This window comes from Chelonia mydas, chromosome 10, assembly GCF_015237465.2.
Source record: "Chelonia mydas isolate rCheMyd1 chromosome 10, rCheMyd1.pri.v2, whole genome shotgun sequence".
Classification (NCBI taxonomy): domain Eukaryota; kingdom Metazoa; phylum Chordata; order Testudines; family Cheloniidae; genus Chelonia; species Chelonia mydas.
In genome coordinates, this window is record NC_051250.2 from 2,581,769 (window position 1) to 2,607,407 (window position 25,639).

At 44.9% G+C, this 25,639-nt stretch overlaps 1 protein-coding gene across 2 annotated transcripts in view; it reads right to left on the minus strand.

Moving 5' to 3' along the window:
• Nucleotides 1-1,837: 1,837 nt before the first annotated feature.
• Nucleotides 1,838-25,639, minus strand: part of PRKCB (protein kinase C beta) — a 244,098-nt gene continuing 220,296 nt past the window's right edge. The window contains exon 17 of one of the 2 annotated variants that reach the window (XM_037910079.2): nucleotides 1,838-6,322. In XM_037910079.2, the coding sequence (XP_037766007.1) occupies nucleotides 6,170-6,322 (153 nt within the window). In that variant the 3' untranslated portion in view covers nucleotides 1,838-6,169. Of the gene's footprint in view, nucleotides 6,323-12,522; nucleotides 13,938-25,639 lie in introns of those variants that run through there. The other variant, XM_037910078.2, reaches the window with a different exon arrangement.

The window sequence follows — 25,639 nt, forward strand, 5'->3', positions numbered from 1 at the left end:
CTCACAAACCCTGCTGAGAGGAAGAACAACTCTCAAAATGCAGCGGGTTGGACCCCTTGTCTGACATGAACCACTTGCTAGAGAGAATCATCACAATTAACAAACAGCTAGCTCACCTATAGCACTTGGAAGGGGTTAAACCTACCTCCAGGCTGTCAGGTCACTGGTCTCCGGGCAAGAGTCTATTTGTTAGAAACCCAGTAATCTGGATATTTGTTCTTTACAGAAATTGCCTAGATCATTTCAGCGTTATCTGTCCAATAAGACACAGAAGTTAGATCTCAACAGGCCAGTGGCCTCATCCAGCTATCCAATTAGCATTCAGTGACATAACAGCTGATTTTCCGTAGATTCCTGCAAAACGACCACCTCCAACATGTTCTCCGTAAGCAAAGGAAAGCAAGCCACACAGCTTTCTTTAAAATTATATATTTTATTTATTTGTTTCATACATGCAGCAAATAGAATAAAGATTATAGGTCCATCTAAAAGTAGGTATTTAGGAGAATCCTTTGACAAACACACAGCAGGTATTACATGGTGTAGAAAACTTGTCAAATACTTGCAGGTGAAATTAAATTCAAACACAAACTGATTAACAAAGGCAGTTTTCAATTTTGTGGTTGGTTGTTTTAATTGCCACTTGGAGCATGATCATAAAAAGAACCAACCTGGAATTCTGAGGACATTTCCATGCATGGAGCATGCTGCTTGGGGCTTCTCCCACCAATTACAAGCTCAAGGGCACGACGGCTACTGCAGAAGCAGAGAAGCTGCAGCATTTGTTTGTTTGAGGTAATTCTAGAAGCTTAAACAACATGAGCCCAGTATCTGTCCTACACTAAAAGTCATTATCACCTTGATCCCATTTGCACTGGAGTTCCTGGGCTCAACATGCTCATCAGGGAATATTTACTGCCCTTTGAGATCTCACCCCCGGCTACGAACCTGGTGACACACAAAGTTGCATTGGTTTAATTAAAGATGGAATTTAAATTCTATTTAGTTAAACCTGTGCAAGAGGCCATGTGGATGTCTTATTCCGGTTTAAGAGTGGCTTCTAACGAATTATCTTAAATGGATCAGGAACAAGTGGAATGTAAACCAAAATGTGCTACAGGGCCCTGGTGTAACTTTAAAAAAAACCATTTGGGTTAAATCGGTGGCACTTGTGTGTGCAGACAAGGCTGAGCTCTGAAGCAAAGGAAGTGGAAGGGGCTCAGCACCTCTGCTGATAAAGGCCCTCACACAGTGCTCAATTCTCCTCTGCATGGTGCTGTACGTATACATTTACACCTGTGTGCAGTGGGCAAGTACTATTTCTGAGCTGGTAGTATTTACATCTAACTTGCACAGGTGTAAATGATGATGCAAAAGGCACGTGCAAGGGAGAATCATGCCCAGTGTGTCTGGTGATACAAATCACTTTGTAAAAATCCACACCTAGTTGCAATCTGTGGTGGAGCATGGACTTGAACCCTGGTCTCCCAAGTGAGCACCGGGGTAACCCCTGCACCATTTTCCTATCAGAGGAGCTTTGCATATGGCAGGGAGCTGGGGGATCACATTCTGCCCCCAAGGCTGTATGTTAGCTGTGACTAAAGCAGCTGTGAGGCCATGTATGGGGGCAGGGGCGATCAGAGAGAGGAAATGAGAATCCGGATGTAAAACGCTCCTATACCTGACTCATGCCCTTGAGATCAACGAGGGTCCTTGCCATAAACCCGTATCTCGTGCGGAGAGAGACTGAGCCCAACAGAGGGAAAAGTTTGGTGGGATGGGAGGGTCTTAAACCTGCATTTTCGTTCAAGGTCCTTTTTTGTCTTTTTAAAACTGATTTTCCCTGTGCCTAAGCCAGGCACATTAGAGCCAAACCAACCAAACACTGGCATAAATAGCAGAGGGGGAAGCAGCATGCTTGGGGCTAGCGCTAACCACACCTCACCTCAGCAGAATAGGCACAGCACTGGAAACCCCTGCAGCAAAACACACACACACACTCACTGGCAAGCACACGCCGACACGCCTACCATCGGCCGCAGTCCAACATGCCACTGATCACAGCAGGGCTCCCGAGTCCAGGTTAGATTCTACACGTACACAAACCAAAGTGAATTAAAATCCGAACATCCCGATTTCTCCCCTCGAGTGAGAGGCTCCGAACCCTGGCTTCTTGAAACCCAACCCACTGCAGTGGCAATTTAAAGGAAACAGATATTAAAGAGCAGAGAGAGGCGGTTTTACTTCTCAGCTGGTTTTCTAAAAACAAACTAAATAGCACCAGGGCTGGTGAAATCTCTGCTCTGATGTAAATATGAATGTCGGGAAATGAATTTCTAACAAGCCTGAAAAAGCAAAGCAGCTTTACCTCCGCCTTTGCCAGTAGCCTACGAGCCCTGCCTCAACAGCTGCTGTACCCGAGCCTAATCTGTGCACGTTCTACTTCGCATACGACTGCCCCACAACCCCAGGGAGACACCAGCTTGTCCCCAGACACAATGCTGAATGCTTGACCTGCTCAAGGCTCCATTGTTGGACAGTTCTGTGTAATGCCTCTTAGGGGCCTGATTTACACAGATGCTGACCAATGGGCCGTAGACCAACATAAGGCCCAAACAGAAAGCAGTGAGACCATCTGAGTTCCCTGGATGCCCATGTGCCTGCGATGTTCAGGTGTACGTATTCCATGCACAGGCAGAGGAGTGAGGGCTCACCTCCTTTACCGTAATCTTGGGGTTCAGAAAGACATCGACCTTTGAACACAGGAGCAGCTCACCCAACCGTCTGCTCAGCCGGCTGCCAGCTTTAGACACATCTATCTCGTAGCCCTTCCTGCTCCCCGTCCAGGAGCAGCGATTACACAGGAAACACAGCGCTCTCTCTGAAAAGGGCAGTGCACCCCACCCTGACATCACCAGGCCACCTCGTGGAGAACCACAGGAGGTAAATTACCCGAGTGTAAATCAGGGAAGGCACCAATTAAGTCCCCGGTTACCCTGGTGTAAATCCAGTGTGAGACCAGAATCGGGCTCTCTGATCATCAGGGCAACTCTTAATTCAGCCCCGCCTCTGCTAGACTGTTCTATGTATGAAATCTAACCCTCTGATGTCTACACTAGAAAGGCGGCAGCGGCCCAGGTGTGCTGCTGTAGCACTGTAGTGTAGACACTTACAGAGGTTGAAGGGGATCTTCCTTTGCCATAGTAAATTCCCCTGGAGAATTATTCCACTGTCCGAGTGACCTGTCAGGAGCTCCCTGCTCTCCAGTGTGGAGTTCTCCCTTTCTTAGTGTTAGGCTCATGGGCCTCCTCCCCTTTGCCCTTTTGAGCATCCCTGCCATCGTGTTTATAGACTCTTCTGTTTCCAAGCCTCCCTCCAGGCTGTACTCTCGTCCTCTGACAGAGAGCCATGCCAATGTGCATTACGGGGGGTTGTCATGTCCAGCTGTCGTTTTTACACAGGGTTATTGAGACCCCAGCACACACGAGTACTGGTAGGACTTGTCTGAAGCCTCTCAGTGGTTAGGATCCTCCCAAAGTGCTGGTTCTTTTTCAGTCTTCCATAAAGCTTCAGTCAGCAAGCTACAGCAAAAGCAGAGAGTCAACCACGTCAAGGCTTGTCACTTTGTCCTTCCTTGGCAGCGTCTTTACAAATCTCAGTGTCAGCTGCTGGGCAGGTTTCCCCATTTCACACGTGTCCATAAAACAGTCTGAAAACAAACCCTGAAGAAATATTTGGGCTGTGACAGGACAAGCAGCGGATGTACAAACTCAAAGGCCTGGTGCTGCAGACCCCGAAGAGGAGGAGGAGCTTTATGCATTGACTTCACAGGACTCTGGATCAGGCCTTGCCTAAGGGGGACAAAGACTGGGACCTCGGGTGTTGGTCTTGTAGACACTTGTACATGTGCTTAGCTTTACTCATGTGCGCAGTCCCAGACTACTCCCGTGAGCACAGATAAGCCCATTTGTAACTGTTTGCAGGATGGGGGACTTAGGAAGTTCTTGTGGTAGAGGGAGACTGTGTTCTTTAGCATTTAAGCAAATCTCACTCCATGCAGAATTGTCACTCAAACACACAGAAACGTCTAAGACAAAAGCCCCTTCTCTAGGCTGCATGTAAAAAGTTGCGTAAGTTACCATGCTACTTTCCTTGCCGTAAGGTAAATCACGATATTCCATGATCAAATACGTTGGGGCAGGGTATTAAAATTTTAAAATACAAGAGAGACAAATTAAAAAACATTCACCATTTAAGTAATACTAACTTTGTAGCAATATATTTGACAGTTACAGTAACACACTTGCTTCAAAAGTCAGCTGTGATCTGCAGAAGAAACTAAAGCATTTTCTGCAATATATATGCTGGAGTTATGAGAACCATCATCATAAATTCAAACCAAATCTTCCCTGGTTGTGGCATCATGCAAAGTTCCCCATGTACCTCTTAACTGATCTGGCACAATTTGCAGTTTTAATTTTTTTTTTTAATTTGGTTTCCTCAAATACAGATTATTGCATGCTCAAGGAGACCAAGAATACACCATTCTCCAAAGAAGCAGCAGGTCTGGCCTCCATTAAATTCAGGAATGTAATAGAGTAACCTAGGGTTATCTAGACACTTTTCATGGCCCATGGATGAGCTAAAAACATCTGTTCCTAGTGTTTAGCAGCTTTTTTCCCTTAAATCCTTTAAAAAAAATATTCAAAAGGTAAAGTTTGAGGTTTATAAAAGACCAACAAACCACTTTTTTTTCCCTATAGGATTCAATACATCTCATAAGATTCCCACCTCTACTTTTCACTATATTCATGAATTAATGTGTATTTACATTAAAATTGGTAGTGTTTAAAAGCAAAAAATTATTGGAAACCAACCCAGCTCACATGCAGCGAGACAGGAATAATAATCAGTGTTTCCAAATGTACACACTTAATTCTTGTGTTTGTGCCTAAATAAGAGTAAGAATAGCTAGCCAGCTGAAGGACAAGCAGTTGACCTTGTCTCACTTTTCTCCTCCATATGGCACCTTGCTACATGCATGTTGAAACTGTATATTAAAAATATCAACTGGAATATTTTTGTAAAATTTCGAATTTCTAAAATGATACATATGGTCACAGGTTACTAAATAAAACCCCTGAAAACAGAACTAAGTAAACCAGGGCATGTGGAAAATTAATTACATTGCACATCTAGATAATAGCAAAGGGTGTATACTATAAAAAAGTTACCTTTAGAAATAGCCCTCAGTAGCGCCCTCTCCTAATGGGCATATTTTCAGTTGCTAAACTGTAAAATGAACTTGCAAATGTGTGTGTTTTGGTAGAATATTAATATCCTTTAAAGAGCTGTTAACTTTCAACAATGTCTGTGAAAAAAACAAGAGAAAGATTTAGAAGAGTGTTGTCAGAGTATATCAAAACTGCAAACTGTTCCAGATGTTTAAAAACCCCCACCTTTTCCTTAGAAAAACCAGGTGTTCTGATTTACTAGAACTGGGATGAAATTAATTTTGTAGTGTTATGCCTGAGTAATAGGAACAAAAATGATTGTTGTATTGAAATGCACACTTCTACAGTAGGCTCCAGAGGAAGGCCGCTTCATTGAGCCAGTTTAACTGTACATACAACGCATTGAAAACATAAATATGTCGACACGCAGACTTCTTCACACGCATCGGATCTAACTGTTTCCATTCTTGAACAAGAGGCGCTTCTAAGACAACTTCACAGTCACTGCAAGCTGCAGCACAACTGTTTAAAATATCAGCAGCCATGCCGGGCCTCCCAAGGGAACCATTTTTGAATAATTTAAAGTTTACCAGAATTTCCAGGTCTGATTTTAAAAATTACAAAGACTGTAGCAATTTTGTATTTAGAGACCATATTCAGACCTGTTTAAAAAGTCTGTTGGTTACCGTTATTGGTAGTGTTTAGAAGTATTACCTCTTGCTGTCACCTCACAAACTAAATATTTCCAGATGTAGGAACCACGCTAGGAAGTGACACATACATATAAAGGCCTCCTAAAACAAGGTATCGCCACATTTCAAACGAGGGCATGTATACATGTATGCACCGTTCATCCCGGAAGACTAGTGTTGATATTTTACAAGGTGATCTGAAGGTTTGGATTGCGAGCACAGAAGGTGGCATTTGCATCTTGTCTAAACATTAATGACAAATTCTGGATTAGTATAGGAGAATCCAGCAAACTCAGTCTGATCCAAGTTCATGATGAAGAGTTTGTCAGTAGGCGTGAGTTCCACAGGCTGCCTGGTGAACTCTTTGTCGAAGTTGGAAGTGTCTCGTTTGTCTTTCTGTCAAATGGAAAGCACAAAATTAAACACAATCAAAAGGGAGAGAAATATACAAGAGAAATCCCAGCAAGGTGGATGTCTGTAATACCATATGCGTGTTCAGAGCGATCGATGCTGCCCATTCTTTAGGATTTGTACATGGTATGTATACATATATTCTGAAATTGTTTGTTTTTTTAAGAAAATTACACGTTAGATTAGGTACACTACATGCAAATACTCAGCAGTAGCGTTTATCCACATAAATGCAATTGGGTACAGTGTGCAAAAACAAGAAAGCATTTATCTAACACTTTAAAATACCCAACAAAAGTTGTACAGTGACATGATGACAGCACAGTATGGTACAGAAGGGACATGGCATTCACAAATGGAAAATTCTCCCCACACCCACCAATCCGGCAGCTTTAAAAAAGAAAATTAACGGAACAGTTTCTCAACATGCAAAACTTTCACTGGAAACACGGATTTCTTATCTACAGTAAGAGAGTCCTGGAGAAAGCAACAAGCCACAATATTGGAAGTAAACAATTTACTAGGATTTCAGCGTACACACAAAAATAATCAGCCTTAAAAATTTGGTGGTAGCAGATGATTTCCCCCCCTTTTTCTGTTAGTAGTCTGACATTTTTAGTTGGGCTGCTGTAATATCTTGATTTCCACTTGCATTTATCTGTTTAGTTTGAGATGAGTGTGTGATTTTCTCCAGGGTCACATATAAAATATACAGTGGGTCCAAAAACCTGGTGTAAAAATAAAATTACATAGATGCAACCTTTTCTAAATCCAGATCATCACAAAAATATAGACTGTACAGTTAGACCAAAGCAAAAAGAATGATGGTCTCAGTTAGGCTGACATTCTATCAGCATGTAAGACCCAATTGGTTAAACACAAAGATCTTTGAATACTCATTTATGTAATGGATCTTGCCTGGGTAAACGAAGGTACATGCTGGCTGTACTACATTAGAAAGGCCTGGCTGGTGTATGAACCCAGGAGCAGTGAAGACACAATATAAGCACCAGGAATACCTCATCAGTAAAGAAATATCCAGAGGGGAACTTGTATTATTACTGAAGACAGCAGATGTTGCAGTGTGTAAATAACAGTATAGTTCCAATGCGGAGGAAACCTACGAGAACTCTATGTGGGGACTGAAACAGGACGCAGACAGGCGACCTACCGCAGCTCTTCCATGCCTTAGAGTAATAATATTTAAGTCTTACGTAGCACTTTTCATCAGTATAAAAATGTCTGATTAAGGGAATGGGGGCATGTAATCATGCACAGAGCTCACCCGGGTGTTTGTAACTTGCTCATCACACGGTGTCTGAGCACCATTCAAAGAGGCTCAGTAAGTGCCAGATCCTACCAGAAAGTTCCAACTTTAGTTCAGGGCCATGATTTCCAGCTCTCCCAAGCCATCACATCAGTTTACGCGGGGAAGTGCGTTACACCCAGCGTGCACTACTTCCCCTTCAGAAAGACACTGGGCGACTGCAAACCTCAGCCCGGAGTGGTTGCAAGCACCCATAGGGGCAGGAGCCTGCACAACGGACGGGGAGCCCAGCATAGACCCATGGCGGTGAAGAGTTGGGGGGGGGCTGGGATACAAGCTAGGTCTGAAGTGGCAGGAGCCCTGGCAATGCATATTGGGGATTGGGAGCCACTGCTGGAGAGAGACACACCCTTCCTTCCCCCCAAATTCAGTGGGCTCCCTTCACTGCTACGTGAGGCTGTGGGAATTAGTTTAGCAGCCCCCAGAGGGCTCTGGGTGGAAGCAGGGGTCATTGCAGGTAACTGTGCGTCTCGTGGAGCCTGTCGGTCACTTCGTATTTTTGAAAGCCAAGAACTGGCCCTCCAAGGTCCCGTTTTAGATGGGGTCTCCCTGTTTGAATAGATGTCTGCGGTGCAGGGCAAGCTTGCCCACGCGCTCCGTTCTAGCACACCACCGGTTTTTTTGCAGCTCTGGTTTATTATCCTGTCAGCTAGTGCCAAAGGGGTAGCCAGTGCTCCTTAGGGGCTGCAATTCCACGGGCAGGGAAGCAGAACCTCATTCACACATTGGAGAAGCCGTGTCACTTTGTGATCGAGTACCTCATGCCTGGCCTGAATGCAAACGCACTGACCTGGCTGTGTGCAGAGAGCTGCTGAAACACATACCCTGACAACTCCGCTCTCAGCCAGGCATGGCCATTCACCTTCAGATTGTCTTTACTGATGAAGTAACAGGAAGGCTTTATATTGCAGCTTGGCAAGACTCTTTAGTTCTGCTGGCTCAGAGGCGATGAAGTCTAAAGGAGGACCCCGGCCAGCATGTGAACCATACAGCAGCCCGCCCCCGCAATCCCTTCTCGGAGAGCAGCGGCCCCGACACACGGTTTGCTGCGTTTCCAGAGGAAGCCTTTTGCTGCTGCTTAGGACAGGAGCGCCACATCACAATCACACTCACCAGCCACTCGCAAGTGTCAGCCCAGAGCACTCTCTCCAGTCAGAGTGGGTGAGGGCCAGGGTTTTGTGGAAAAACGCCTGCCCCTCAGTCGGCCCTGTGCCTGAACTCAGCCGGCTCTTTTACTTCAGGTCGTCACGGACACATCCAGATGGTCCCTTATTGGGAAGGTACCATTTTCTCCTAGGATATTAATTGCCGACAATGCCGGCAACCGTGATGTGGCTGGTTCTGCTGGTCACCTCAGCCTGCGGACTAGGTCACCAAGGGCGCAGCAGACGGATGGCCAGAAGAGAGCAGCCTGTCCATGGGGCATTCCCTCCAACAGACCAGGCTCTGTACAAGACGCTGCTCCCTGGAGCTGGGTTGCCCCAGGGAGGCCTAGACCGTTTCAAGAGGGGACAGCAGCCTCCGCACCCACAAAGGCGTGGGGGAGAAGGAGATGAGGTTAAAACCCCCAAAGAGGAGGGTGGGGAGGCAACGGGTGAATGTGACATGGAGTAAGAGAGGCCAGTGGGGCTTGCGGGGGGAGGCTGGAGAGAGAAGCTGAGATGGGAGGCAAGAGATCAGGGCTCGAAGGGAGAAGACAGTGACCGCGTGCTCTGTCACCGCTCAAAGCAAGCAGATGCCCCCATCCCTCCCCCACCCTTGATGTGACCAGACTCACCTACCCGTGTCTGCCCCCCACCCCCACGTCTGGCTCTCTCTCCTTTGCCTTTGGTCAGCTGGCTGCTGAGAGAAGCGGGGGGCTGGGGGTAATTGCTTCCCCCCTCACCTCATCCCCACCCCTTCCCAGGAAAGGCGACGGCGGACGGGGGTGCAGGGCAGGGCACAGATAACAGGGTGTGTGGGGGGGGGGAGACTGAGCAGGAGGGGCCAGTTTGAGATGCAGGGATTCTGTCTGACAAAGAGGAAGCAGCATATTTCAGGCCGATGTGAAAGCACGTGGGAGCCAAGCGGGGTGTTACCCTCCCCACCCCGAGGCAGGGCAGGAAGGACCCTGTTCCTCTTGTGCTGATGAGCCAGGCTCCACGTTCGCTGGACGAGCAAGGGGAGGGGGCAGATCCTGCACTCCTCGCCTGTGAAACTGGGAAGGTGAAAGGGTCCGATGGCAGTAACTGCTAGGGATGCCAACCCTCCAAGATTGTCCTGGAGTCTCCAGGAATTAAAGATTAATCCATGAATACTTCTAACCAAAATTGGCAACTCTAGTAACTGCCCAGACTGGCACAGCTCTGCTGTCTTAGATCTCCACGTGCAGCGGGAAGGGCTGGGAGCAGTGAGTTTACTGACAGGTTCCAAAAGGCCACATGGAAACAGACGCACAGGGGCCCCCCCAGGATATCATTCTATCAGATAAGGGACGGTGCTTGCTAAAAGCACAGTATGGAGGGATATCTGTAAAGTGAAACAACGGCGTGCGTAGGAGAAAGGCACAGCGACACCCACAAGTGCCCATTCAAGGGAGTAAGGAACGTTGGTTGCTTGATAGAGAACTGGTGATAAAACTGGAGGACGACTGTCTCCACCCCTTTAGAGCAGTCTCTTAAGGGGCGCTCTCCTGTACCGATCTCACCAGCTCGGATATTTTACAGCAGCTTCCCCTTCACCCCTTGCACTTTTCCACCAGCTTGGGAGAGAAATCCATAAAGAGAATCCCCAGCTGGTGAGAGCCACAAAGCGGTTTCTGCTTCAGTGATGAGCAAAACTCTTGTAACTTTTCTTCTCACTGTGTATTTCTCTCTAAAGATGTGTGTGCGCGCACACATGCTAGTTAGGCCTCTGCCGAGGAAGGAAGTTACCTGTTTGTGGAGGGAGCAGGGAAAGGGATACGGGGGGGAGGTACTGGAATGAATTAAGGAAAGGAAAATTGAGGCTGTCTCGGAAAAGCTTTCTGACAGTGGGATACAGAAGGCTGTGGAATCACCTGGCTGAGCGAGGGCAGGGAGCCCCATTGCTTGGGATGCATAAAACTTGGCTAGCCAGAGCAAGGGGGACCGAATCCTGCCTCGACCTCTGGGAGATGTGCTGGGTGGCAGGTTTTTTGCATTTCTGATTGTGTGTAGGAGACGCTGTACATCTCAAGGGTGAAGAGGGAGCGGTCAGCTGCAAATCTGTCCAGCTTCACTTTGAATTCTGGTGAAGGAGGGGCCTGTTTAGCCTCCCATGTGTATTCAAATGTGAATTTCTAATGCCCAGGCTGTTTCTGTACTCCACGGCTGCTGCTGGGACCGTGCACTCCACATGCAGAGTCTTGCACAGAGGCCTGTTTATACGTGGGCAACTTCCTCCTAAAAGAAAATCACTCCCCTCGCTGCGTCTCCCTTAACATTAGAGGGGCAGGTGCAATTTCTTCAGCAGTCATTTCCAGCGCCTGTCCGTGCCCCTTTCTTATAGTCTGGAAGAGTTCCACACTGAGCAGCATCCCCTGTGATGTGGGGTGGAACAGAGGAAGGGGGCTAGCCGGTAGCCCCTGCTGTGTTTGCTACTTTATTTGGCACCCCGAGAATAATCCTACAGAGCTCAAATGCTCCTATAATGCAGCAGAAGCAGAATTCCAGAAGAAGCAAAGGAATTTTGTATGCATTTGGGAGAATGAGATTAGCAGATGCCTGTGATCTCTCTTTAGCTAAAAACCTACCAATTGCTTTGAACAACGGCTCCCTTGAGAGTTCACACATGCAGTAATGAGTCACTGGCTCACCATGCACTGTATGATAGAGATAGTTTCACTTAAAATTTCTGGAAGCTTCAAAGCCTCATCCTGTAATCATCATTACTTACTGTTAAAGTCACTTAAAGAGCTAACCTAGAGGGTGTCAAGGATGATGGGGTTTCTTGAGCTCTCACTAGAGAAAGAATGAATTTTACCTGGATTTCAGAACAAGAAAGCCCCCTCTTCAATCAGCAGTTGAGATCTTGGATCTTGCTTCTTCTCCTAACACAAGAACTAGGGGTCACCCAATAAAATTAATAGGCAGCAGGTTTAAAACAAACAAGAGGAAGTATTTCTTCACACAACGCAGAGTCACCCTGTGGAACTCCTTGCCAGAGGATGTTGTGAAGGCCAAGACTATAACAGGGTGCAAAAAGGAACTAGATAAGTTCATGGAGGATAGGTCCCTCAATGGCTATTAGCCAGGATGGGCAGGGATGCTGTCCCTAGTGTCTGTTTGCCAGAAGCTGGGAATGGATGACAGGGGATGGATCACTTGATGATTCCCTGTTCCGTTCATCCCCTCTGGGGCACCTGGCACTGGCCGCTGTCAGAAGACAGGCCACTGGGCTGGATGGACCATTGGTCTGACCCAGTGTGGCTGTTCTAATGAGGGAGTGGGAGGAGGGGCATTGTTCTATACATACCCCAGAGATCGGTGTTGGTGCCACTGAAGGATGCCAGTTGATAGCTTCGTGCATTATCGTGAAGGGGACACACTGTACAGGAGTGAAAGGGGTAATTCAGCTCACACCTATGGCCACAACTGGGCAGTGACACGGTGGGTGGTGCAGAACTGGCGGAGATGGTATTGTGATGTGGGCTACTGTCTGCTGTGGACTTAGAGCAGACCTGGAAACTTGGGGCTACCCCAGGCTGGACTCAAACACGGTCAGCAATCAGAGATGATGTGAATGTAACATTCTGATTCCCAAAACCCACTCCATCCTGACTGAGACTCAGTCTCATGGTTTCTGGCATCTCAGAGTGCAGGACTGTGTTGAAATTCATCATTCACAAATAAATTCAGGGTTTTTTTTGACATATTGTTTCTTATTTTTTTTATTTTATAATCAGTATTGGAAAAAGATTGGCACATTACAGCTCAAAGCAGCGTGATTCAAAGTGACAGCCCACAAACATCTGGCCGAATGGTACAAAAGGAAGTGATACGATTGTCATGGTTTCAGGAGAAACATCTTTCCTGAAGCCCTTTTTCCCCCCCCCCCCTTTTTTCGGATGCTAGGAACACAAACTTAGACTATTTAAACATCCAGCAACATTCTTTAAGGTAGGAATATTAGTGAAAACAAAATTCTTTACAGGCTTCATCAGATTTCACAATACTGCTAGACTTTAAATATCAGCTCATTTTCATTAATACCATTTTTGACACATTTAAAGCGCATGTAACAAACTGAATTAATTGTTTTGGCATTTGAAAAAAAAACCCAAAGGAAAAAAAGGTTTCATATGAAATAATGTAAAAACCATGGTGTGTCTGGTGTTTACTAGGGTGACCATAGATTTGAAAGCATTTACAAGGGTTCTTTCAAAGTTTCCTTTTATAGCTGGATGATACACTTTCTTTTAACAAAAAAAGCTACTAAGAAACTGCACAATCAGGAGAAATCTGTGTGAGCAATAGATTTGGTTTCCCCAGTTATTTATTACTGCTATCAGGGAGTGCTGTGTCTGATGAAAAATTAAAAAAAAAAAAAAAGAGGCAAGAGATTTTGCAGTGTTTTTAAATAAACAAGGACTCAGGGTTGCATGTAAGACAAGAAGTCCCATGTCCAATCTCTTGACAAACTATTTGATTTTTTTTGGGGGGGTGGGGGGGGAATCAAGATTAATAAGAAGCCTGCAAAGTTCAGCGTTCCTCACTTAATTCCCAGGTATTCCCAGGTATGTGATTACATTGAAGGGCTAAATAAGTGAAAGAACAGGGAAGCAAGGCAAATACTTAGATTTCTCCCAATTGTCATGGCCTGTAATTGGAGAGCTGTTAGACACCCCATTTAATGATCTGTCTGTCAATGTACTGATATCATTAGCTATGAGTAAAATTTGATTAAAACATAATTAAATTGCAGTACTTTTCTCACAACAGTTGTCATTCTGAGAGGTCCCAAATTATGTGATGACACTTCTGGCTTTGAAACATGGTCACTCTAGTATCGTTACAAAAGAAAAACCATGAATGCAACTTTTGCAATGAAGAATGTCACCACAACAGCTGTTGGGACTGGGTGATAAAGATGCAGGAATGAGATCTACACAGCTACTTAGCTCTTGACTTCAGGTTTTAAAAATTCAGAGTTAACAAAGGAAAATCCTTCGAATTCTGATTGGTCAATGTTCCTGATGACTTCCTGGTCAGGTGGAGTTAAGACGGGTGGATGGCGAGTGAAAAATCGGTCGAAGTTTTCCGCATTCCGTCCACACTATGAGAGGGAAAAAAAGAACTCGTGGTGGGTGGAGAAAACAAAACAAACTGGATGCGGTCTGCAGCAATCCCCTCCCATTCACACCTCGCAGAGCAGATTATTTCAATGAGGAAAATGAGAGAAAAGAAAAGAAGATGCAAAATACTTATGAAGTATACTGATGAAGTGGGCAGTAGCCCACGAAAGCTTATGCTCAAATAAATGGGTTAGTCTCTAAGGTGCCACAAGTACTCCTATTCTTTTTGCGGATACAGACTAACACGGCTGCTACTCTGAAACCTGTCAAAATACTTATGAGTTGTGTGAATTGCAAGGCTGGGTTTTCTCATGGAGCAGCCAGAGACTGATCGGCTCTCAGGCTGTAGCATGGCTAGTAATAGCAGGAGCGGAACGAGAGGGCAGTGCAATTACTTGCTGAGCTTTTCCCAGTCACGTGCAGTCAAACGGTACCTGTTTGAGCTGTGCTGCTAAGCCCTAGGCAGCTTCTGTTACCAAAGAGCACCAGTATTATACCAACACACGCCTCGTCCTTCCCCTCCGTCGCCTGGGAACGAGAAGGTTTTGTCATGAACCACCAGTTTCGACAGTTCCTCTTGTCCATGTTTAAGCAGGGACACCTCAGCTTTTGCAGATCTCACACTAGGTAACCCCTACGGGCTGAATGCCTCGCGCAGACAAGGCCGTTGGGCCACTGGAGAGTTTTACAGTGCCCCCCGCCCCCCAGCACACTGTCAGACACCTCATGCCCCCACACACATGCCAAACGCTGCCTGGATTAGATTTTCTCCCAGCAAAACTAACCCATTTCAGCACTGCATGCAAGGAGATCACTGGTGGAACAGTCCTTGCGTCCCACACGGCACCGCTCGCTCCTGCACCGAGGTCTGGGAAACGGCGGAGGTGCTGCAGGGTGCATCCCTTAGAGAGAACTGCTTTGGAAAATGCAGACCACGAGGGAAAGGTGTGCTGCCCTGTGACCCACAGGGAAACCGCTCCCTTGAATTGATCTGGAGGAATGGGGAGGAGGTCCCATGTTATAAAACAGCTGCCAAAAGAGGTAGCTTCTAAAAGCATTTCAGGCCTCCTCTAGGAGTGGGGGGAAGGGTCACCTTGAGAGCAGTGCAACCACTCCCCATCCTGGGGTGCATAAGCTCCTCCTTTCTCCAGGACAACAAACAGCTTTTGGACATGGTCACATGAGCAGGCATCCTGGGGAGACTTGGTCTAGTGGTCCCAGCCCAGGGCTGGGAGTCAGGACGTCACAAGGGTTAATCCTGGCTGTTACACTGACTCCCTGTGTGACCTCAGAAAAATGATACTCTCCGACTCTGCTTCCTTACCTGTGAAATAGGGATAATATTCACGTGGGGGGAGGGAACAGGGTCAAACACTAAACCCAGACCATCTCCTCCAACACTCAAAGTATGCGCCATCTCTGACAAAGGGGCTGTGTTCCCCGGATGGGCTGTCCTGGGCTGGCCAGCCTGGCCGCTATACACCACCATCCACTGAGCTACACACAGCTTCACCTTCACTTTCCTTTAAAAAGCTTGCATTTGTTAAGTACTCCCTGGTGTTTCCACAGGACTGGTCCTCTTCCTCGACATTCTCCTTAATCCCTCTGCTCCCCGTGGTGCGTAAGGTAGAGAAATAAGGATACAATGCATTTCACAAATGGGGAAACTGAGTCAGAGAGGATAAGAGATCTATCCAAGGCCACAAGGGAATCAGTGTCAGAGCCAGGATTAGAACCCAAGAGGTTCCAGGCTTCTCATCTTGCGCAGAAATGCGTCACTGCTATGCCTGTCTGATAGGTTCACTGAGATGACGCTATAAAATAGCCAGCATGATGGTCCTCTGAATAGTAATTTGAGGGGCCAGAGCCTCATTTGATGTCAACTGACACCAGCTGAGAATTCGACCATAGGGGCTTTACATTTCCTATATGAAACAAAGGGGTGGTTGGGGAGGGAGTGAGAGAAACCTGTCAAATGCTTCACTTCACTTTGAATGTAAAAGAAAGAATGTAAAGAACTGCTAAAAAGAAAAGGAGGCACCTTAGAGACTAACACATTTATTTGAGCATAAGCTTTCGTGCATCCGATGAAGTGAGCTGTAGCTCACGAAAGCTCATGCTCAAATAAATGTGTTAGTCTCTAAGGTGCCACAAGTCCTCCTTTTCTTTTTGTGGATACAGACTAACACGGCTGCTACTCTGAAATCTAAAGAACTCCTGTAACCTTGGGTGCTGCTATAGAGAACTGTTAGATGGGTACTAGGTTATAACAGATCCTGTAAGATTTATCATTAGTCTATTATTAGGAAGTGACGCGGTTACAAACTGCCTGACTATACCTACCACATGTATATCACATCCTGTATGAACTGGAATTCATGGCTTTACTTTAATGGCTAGTGAGCTGTATTTCTTATCAAAACTACCACATAAGTACCACACTCCTGACTCTGTTCCCTCTGGCACTGGAGATGCAGGAGCCAGGACCTATTGATCTCCTCATCTCTCCTCCCTAATACACATCTCGAAAGAGCACATATGCTTTACATGCTGGGACTTTCCCCAAATGAACTATCATTTGCTGAGAAAACAGATTTGCATTTTTAATAAATGTAATGTCGGTCTAAAAATATTAAACAGTAAAGACAATACCTGTGAACTGTTCAAAATTCTGCACTTCTTTGTTCACTGATGAGGTTTAAAAAAAAAAAAAAAAGACAATGCTAACATCAGCCTGCTCGCTAATATGCAGCCCCTTTGGCATATTTTATGTTCTTACAGCCACCAGGTAAGCCATCATTATTCCTAAAACCACTGGACAGTTCAGTGAATAATGTTAAATGCTAGCCACATAAGACGACGTTAAATGCTAGCCACATAAGACAACGTTAAATGCTAGCCACAGCCATGCAAAGCCTGTTTGCTCATCTTCAGAATGTATTCTTCAGCCATAACGTACCCCTTTCCCATTGTGCAGATCAATGCCTCAGTTCAGCCAATCATTTAAGCCCCTGCTTAAACTTAAACATTGGTTTAAGCTCATCCTATTCAGCAAAACACTGAAGAATCTGATTCATAGATTTTAAAACGAGAACGGACCATTACGATTATCTAAGCTGATCTCTTCACAAACACGGCACAGAACTTCGCCCACCCATTTCTTCATGAAGCCCATAATTTAGGTTTGAACTAGACCATTTTTTTTTTTTAGAAAGACAGCCAGTCCTGATGTAAAGGCTCCAAGTGATGGAGAACCCACCATAGCCCTAGGTAAGTTTTTTTCAATGGTTAATTACCTTCAATGTAAAAGTTTACATCTTATTTCTAGCCTGACTTTGTCCATCTTCAGTTTCCACCCAATGGATTTCATTCTGCCCTCTTCTGCTAGATTTAACAGCTCTCCATGATCAGAAAAGTTCCTCCCCAGTATAGACACTTACAGACGGCAATCATGTCCTTAAGTGATTTTCTGAGTCAAGGCCCAAATGTGCTCAGACACCTCACAAGATTTTTCCTGTCTCTTTTCCCCATGGTATTCTAGCCGGATGAAAGGCAAATACAGCTGGCCCACCTCCATGAACCATGTAGCTCGTATCACTCCCAGCACTGTATTTTGACAAGATGTGCTAACCTTTTAGCACTTCAGTGGGACATGTCACCTCATTTTCACTAGGTAAAAGATGAGTCAGTCAGCGGCAAAACAAGAGGGAAGGTTCTTAAAAAGCTGAGGCCGTGTCGACTCTACGGCAGCACAGCGATGGTGCTGTAGTTCCGTTGCGTAGATCCGTCCTGCATAGAAGGAAGGGATTTTTCTGTCCAGGTAGTTAATCCTCCTCTTTGAGAGGCGGAAACTAGGCCAACAGAAGAATTCTTCCATCAACCTAGCCACATCCACACTGTGGGTTAAGTCAACCTACCTACGGTATTCAGGGCGTGACATTTTTCACAGCCCTGAGCAAGCTAACCAGATCGATCTAATTTTTAAGTGCAGACCAGCAGCTAGAAGCTGGTCTTTGGACAACACAGTATTATCCATAAAAATGCCTGAGTCTTTCAAGATCAAGGCTGACAAAGAAGTGAGGCGAGTTACAAAGATATTGAGCCATCCAAAGTGCAGATCCGGTGTGAACTAGGACGTTGCAATTCTCATAATCTATATTGTGGGGGTGCCTCAAATGGGACAGGGGAAATGCAGGCCCTGCACTGAGAAGAGCAGTGTCTAGGACAAACACTGAGTGAGGGGAAGAGTTACTAATATACGAACCAAGTAATCAGAGTAATAGGCAGGTGGCCGGTTAGATGCTCTTTATACAGATAAACTGGATAATTTCTCCACCCCCACAGACCAATTCCCAGCCTCCGTTCTGATGTCCTCACACTCTTCCCTCCCAAAATTCCTCTCAGCAGAGAGAGGTCTATTCTACGGGTCCCATGATGCAATGCATCTCAGGGAACAAAGGGCTGAGAACACCAGAAGGGAACCCTCTATTCGCAGAGTAAGTGGCTGCTTTCTGCTAAAGCAAAAAACACTGAACTTCTGTTTACTCTGCCCTCTTGGCCTCCCTCCCCAATCAAATAATCTCCCAAGTTGGTTCAATAAGACCTCTTGCAACCTGCCATCTCTGCTAAGACTCAGACCAATTTTAAAAGGCGGCCAAGCTATAGACTCTGGAAAGAGAGAAGGTTGCAACAAAAGCCCTGATGGCACCTTAGCTTAGTGGCACTACTGGGGGCTGTTAGGAGGATGCTCCTTATTTCCAAATGATTCAGGGAGCAGAAGAAAACCTAAAGACACATGCCCTCCCTCTCTAACTCGGCATGATAGCTGGAGATGTCACAGATGTCTAGAAATTAAGATGTAACAGCCTGATTGTTTCATGCTGATCTGACAACCCACAAAATATAAAATCTGAACAATATCCATCAAGACTTCCAGTTTCATTGGCAAGAGCTGGTAGCTATCCCAAGCCATGCAATGAAACACCAGACCTTGACCCTTCCAAAAGATATATTATATGTTGGACACACTGGTGTCAGCAGAGAAAATTTTTTCATTTCTGGTAGCTGGCTGCCTGAAAGCCATCAGATTAGCATCAAAAATAGAAAAGAAATTCACAAAAATGAAGTTGGCAGTTGCGTAAACCCCGGAGGCTCAAGAGAATGTGGAGATATGGGCTTTTCTAGGCTATGTTGTCACTAGTTTTTCCCCTTAGCAACAAGATAAAACAAACTATTGGGAAACTAACTGAAAAAGGTTATCAGAATTGTAATGTACAGCATAACAAGAGCTACCTGCTAATAAGCAGCTCACTTGCAGATTCCATCCACTCCCATCTATATATTTAAAGCTTTGCAGTGCTTTGAAAATATACCTGTCACTGGCCATTAGCGTCACAAGTTTTTGGTGGAGAGATGTTAGGTAGCTCATTTGAAACATTTGAGGGCATTAGACCTGAACTTGCTTTGAAGGGATGTACTGCATGTTTTTTTAAACACTTAGTATCAATTACTGTAGGATTAATTGGGCAAGGTTTTAATGTTTGTGAAGTTCTTTCAGATCCTGGGATGAAAAGTTCGACAGGAAAACTAAGTATTGTTTTTAATGTTTGTATTTCATCATGCTAACCAAAATAGCTACAGAAACCTGCATCAACAAGTCAGAACTCCTGCCATAATATCAGAAGCGCCTTTACAGTAAGAATATTTGAAAAGTTGTTCAGACACTATGAATTTATTTTCCAGTTTTGTGAATCGGTGATTTTGTTCCTGCAGTTTGTAAAAAGGTAAGGAAATTGCCGGGCCAATAGGTCAAAGTCACATAATGACAGTTTTTGGGGAAAGGGGCGGAGTTTATGTCAAGGCAAAATAAATGCCCTAACCAAAAGAGTTGGAGAATGACCCGATGTGAACTGCATGCAATCCAAAATGCAAAGGTTGAGGGCTATAACCAGGGATCCGTGTTGTGCTGTTAAGAGAGTGATCATTGAAACGACCTTGAAGAGATGCTCTGCTGTATATTTTAGATCTGTATATTTAGAGCTGTGCCTCCAGGGTTCTTGTTCTTCATGGATCCTAATTCAACTTTCATCCTTGTATGAATGAGATGTGACAATTGCTCCTTCTTTCTTTAAAGGTTACAGAGGCATTTATCAGCAAACCAGCTACCCCAACCCCCAGTACCTTAGAGGCCTTATGCACCATATCCTGCCATTTCACTAATACAGCAGGCAGCTGTGCATGGTAATGCGAACAACAGGCCAATTCCTTTCCAAACAGATTGACAAGTAACATTTTAACAGTTTTTTTTTCTGAAGGATGATATAGCCATATTCCATTGGATAAGTGATACAGAGAAGAATTCACATTGCTATCGGCTGTAACAGATGCTCTTTACATCAGCACCAAGTTTTACTGCTTCTAAAACTGAGCTCCTCTTTAAGAGGAGAAAGACATCCCATAGGAATTTTTATATTTAACAAAAGCCACTTGGGGAAAACAATCCACCCCAGTTTAGTACTCTCTGAACAAACAAGCAGGACTCCATTCTGAACTGAGAACATGGGAATCTATTTTATACAAATCCTCAAAGTATCCTAATATTTATAGCCACTGCAGAATGGCTTTTTTTTTATTACAGCTGCAGAAATAAAACTGTCAGTTTAGAAGATAGCCTTTTTGTTTTACCAATATCTAGCTTGATTTCCAATAGAGACAACAAAGACATAATAAAATATTTTCCCATTCATCCTGGAGATGCAATGAAATACCACAAAGCTGACACTGGCTATTTTCATTGTTATGACAAACACCTTCCCCTATTCCTGAAGTTCAGCTCAGGGGGTGCGTTGGACACATCCTCAAACTCTCATTGTTACAGCTTGTGAGCACCTAATCATAATGAGGGAGATTTTCAAATGGCACCTAACCTCACTCCCAGTTTTCACAAAGCGATCGCTCTGCATCTGACCTATCAGTCCTCATCTTCAAAGGAAACCTGCACCACGCATTCAGAAGACGAGCCGGGGAGCTTACATTCATAACTTTGCTACACATTAAAAATCATGGTCTTAATAAAAACACTGGATTTATGGCTTATTACAACAATCTGTACCCCATGAGCCCCCCTTTTTCTCCTATAACTACAGGGGTGTTAATGGGCCAGAATGGTCCCTGAGAACATGTGCTAACCAGACATGCCAAACCCACGAAAAAAAACGCAGAAATTTGGCTTGTTTTTGGCTTAATTGGCTTGTGAGTTGCTTGTTGGCTAGTTTTTGGCTTGTAGCTTGTTGCTTCTCTTTTTTGATTGGCTCCTGGGGCAAGCAGGGGAAAGTGGGGGAGAGAGTCAAGGGTGCACAGCAGGCCCACCACAGTCCCAGACTGCACGCCGGGGGGATCAGGTCACATAGAGCGTTGGGGTTCTTAGGGATTGGCTTCTTTGGGCCTTGTTTTGAAATGGGATGAGTTGGATTTTTGGCTCATTGTGAAAGTTGGGGTGCTTATTTATAACGTAAATAAACGGTGGTGCTAACTACTTATGCTAAACTATCTGTACTAGCTGTGACACTCTGCGTACCTTTCCCAGACCTGAGGAAGGGCTCTGTGCAGCTTGAAAGCTGCTCGCTCACCAACAGAAGCTGATCCAACAAAAGATATTACCTCACCCACCTGGTCTCCCATGGGCACTGTGCCTGATTCTGCTACACTCATCCCCTCTGCGGCAGACCCTCAGCTGGTGTAAACTGTCAGCGCAAGGTCAATTTCAATGGAGCTATGACCTAGTACAACAGCAGTGGATCTCCCCATTGAGTAGTATCTTGGGCAGGGGGCACTACCACTGAAAGCACTGGGCCTGCTCCACCGGAGTCAGAGTGCTGTGAAAAGGGACCCGAGTTTTCAAGTATTTTCCTTCTAGCAAGGTTTTTTGGAATGCTAGGAGGAGAAGTTTAAAAAGAGGGCACTTCATCACCTTACAACATATTGCCTTATTCCTTCACCTATGCATTGACACACATTATACAGAATGAAAATAAACAGGCAGGTAATTTTTGGCCAGACTCCAAGTCCTAGTGAGCTGCAGCCCACGAAAGCTTATGCTCAAATAAATTTGTTAGTCTCTAAGGTGCCACAAGTCCTCCTGTTCTTTTTGCTAGTTTAACAGCTGTGTCTGCTTCAGAATCCTTTTTGCAACTGTTGCAGTGAGACAGAAAACAGGGTTCAAAAACAACCCTCCCCCTAATTCAGTCCACAGGAAGAGGCAAAAGATGATGAATCCTCAGCTGGCCAAGTTCCTGCATATGCTTCCATTAGCCCAACTTGGAGTGCATCTCCCTAGCTATCCTGGTCCATACGGTGGGAAGAAGGAACTGTTCATGAGTAAAAGCATGAGAACTTTAAACAAGCACTACCCATGCCCATGAAATGCACAGAGCGCTGATTGCTTTGTAATCATGCTTTATACTTACAAAGCATCTTAGCAGGAAAATGAGCAGCTTGGCAGAGAGACAGCGTTTAGGGCTGCCAAGATGCTATACCGATGGCTTTGTCTACTTAACTTCTAAAAATTGTACTAAGCACAAGGATGGGTGGAAATTATGCACTGATAGAGAAGTGTTTGGATGAAACATATTCCACTCCCCTTGTCCCCTTTTCACAGCCAGGAGAGGGAGAGACAGTCACGCAGAATTATAGACTACACTGGTGTGCTGTTAATCCTTTGCTCACCAGAGTGGGCCTTCATCTCCCTTGCCCTGCCTTCAGAGAGGGGCACTATAGATCTCGGGAGGGATGGGGGGACAGCAGGGTTGCTTTTCCTAAAGGACCCCTAGCAATCACACAAACCATACAAATCTCAGCCTACTGTGAAGAGGAGCTGTTACAAACTGCTAATAGTCAGTGCCCCATTAAGGGTGGGAGTTTCAAAGGAGAGGATTGAAATGTGCCATCTCCAACCTGGGGCAAATGCTAGAGAGGGTAACATTTTCAAAAGCCCCTAAGTGACCTAGAAGCCAAAATCTCATTTGCAAAAGTGACTCGGTCAGATTTTCAAAAGATATTTCATTGCCGGAAGATACAGACTGGCACCCAGTGGGGCTGACTCCCATGGGAGTTCGGCACCTAGTGGGAATTTCAAAACTGCCTGTCTGAATGTTTAGGTGTATAAGTACCTTTAAAAAGCTGGCCGTTAGGATCCCAATTAAGGACTAAGACTCCTAAGTCACATTTGAAAATGGGTCTTAGGTGCCTTTGAAAATTTTACTCCCCCCAAAAATCTACATCCAGGGATACACTGGGAACACTTCTGCACACTAACTAACTGAGTAAATATTTTCAGTTTGTAAAAAAATTGGTTAATAATATAGGCCCCAGTTCTGCACAGCTTAAGTCTCATTGACTTCAGTGGGCCTTAAGCACTTGCTGAAATGTTTTGCTGAATCAGGGCTGCTAAGTCTCTTCTGTAACCAAGGAGGTTTCTTCGGAAGAGAATGAAAATATGAACCAAATCATTAAAATGAAGTCAGAGAGACTGATCTTGAGAGGGACAGAGACGAGCTCATGGTTTTACCCTCACTATAGGTTTCCTGCATGTCCATTTTGATAGGGAAAAAAACCATTCAACTTTAAAACATTGACTAGTTGGGGATTTCTGCTGTATACAGCTTGAAAACTGTTCTCCATTTGACTGAGTCTTAACACACATACCGCAGGTACTGTACAGTCGCACAGCACATTTACATGTGCTTGCCTACATAGGAGCTGCCCACTAAACTCTTAACTTTTTCTAATTCGGAAATGGCTCCTGGACTCACCTCACCGCAACAGAGGTTACAGCAAGCAAAATGAGCTAGGAGAGCATAACTGACTGATTTCCTAAGTAACTGGGTCTGTAAATAGTATTTCAATATTGATTAACTCAAAATGATTCAAATAAGATTTAATTTATGTAATTAGATAATTATTAAATTAAGATTTAAAAAAAAAACTCATTGACTTCCTTGTTGTCAGCACTTCTGTACTCTGCCATTTGATTTCAATGCTTTTAGAGTGAGGAGACTTTTCAAATCACTACGCTTTATGTAAAGTAAAGGAGTAATTAGACACCAAAAACAAATCATTATCTCAATGAGAGGCAGAGTGAGTGTGTAAACACACTTCTCAGGGTAAACGCCACCAGGCAGGGAATTGGTATGCAGAGACCAAACCTAAGAGCAATGAAGCACAGCCCCTTGTCAGAAGTGCTGACTTTCTGCATCCCAAAGACAAGCCGCAGCCCCAGATCTCTCTTGTTACAGTCACTGTGATAAAGGTTAATCAAGCACCAAACCACAAGATCTCAAGAATGTATTTTCAGCACCAAGGACAGAGCAGACCCAAGTCAGGCTGAATAAGTAACTGTCCCTTTTTTGTTTTGTTTGTTTTAAAATTATACAATTTTCCAAGAAGTGAAGCGTGGCCATTACAGGCAGCCAGACAAGGGGGGAGTAAACAAAGGCTCCCTTTGAAGCCAGCCGCTGTGTTTGCAGAGCTGCTACAAAATTAGGAAGATGCTGCAAGGAGTTCGTGGGTGTCAGGCAAACGTGGAGGTTCATGAAGAGAGTCCCCAGCAAGAGCTATGTAGAGACAGGCGACCATCCAGCGTGGTAAAGATGCCACCAGAGCTGAAACACGGCAGAGGAGGACCTGACCCAGCCCAGCACCAGCCCACTGCCATTAGCTTCTTAACGGCATCTGTATTAGAGCCCTGGACGGCTCCGGCCTCAGTGGCCTTGTGTACAGCAAAAACCATTTTGCTGTGTTTGAGCAAAGCCGTCACCCGCTGCGTTACCTGACTGATGCTGAACTCAGTGGGCCCTGCTCTGCGCTGACCACGGAACTGCAATCAGCTTGGCGTCAGCCGTAACGTCTGTAGTGCAGACAAGCTCTCTGTGCGCATGTGCACACCTGCGTTAGACTTATCTACAGTCTGTATTTTAAAACCTTGGCTGACCAGAAAAAAGTTCCATGTAGTCTATTGTCTTACTATTATTTCAACGGCTAATTTGAAATAAAAAAAAGATTTCTGTGGAAGTGAAAAAGACCACGTTAGCACATACTGCCGTTGCCCGCGCCTTTCTGCGCAAGACCAAACTTACTGCCATTAAAAGCCTTAGATTACAGGTGAACTTTTAAAAGTGATCACAAACTCTTCCTTCCCCAAGGATATTTTAAACCCAGATTTTCTGTATCCCTGTGACTGTGAATGGGCATTTTGATAACCAGACAGCACCTTTAAAAAAAAAAAAGTTCCTTTCCTTTGATTTCCTTTTGGCAGATGGCATTAAAGGAATATGTATTTTTCAACACAGATGCATGGCTGTTGGACCATCAGCAGGTACCTGAGTCATCTTAATCCTCACTAATCCAAAAACCCTACCGAACCTACCTTAATACTAATCTCCCTTTCCTATCAAATGTTAAAATATTTCCTACGGCAAGCTGTTAGATGAGAAAGAACAGACAATAGCTTACCATACTCCATTCCAAGGTCCACGTTCAAAGGGAATTTTAAAGAAATAAGACATTTACAGCAGGACACAATTTGAACATTTTAAAAACAAACACATTGAGAGAGTGTATTTGAGAGAATTCAACTTTTTGCATTAAAAAAACAAACAAACAAACAAAGATGCAACATGCGGCAGAT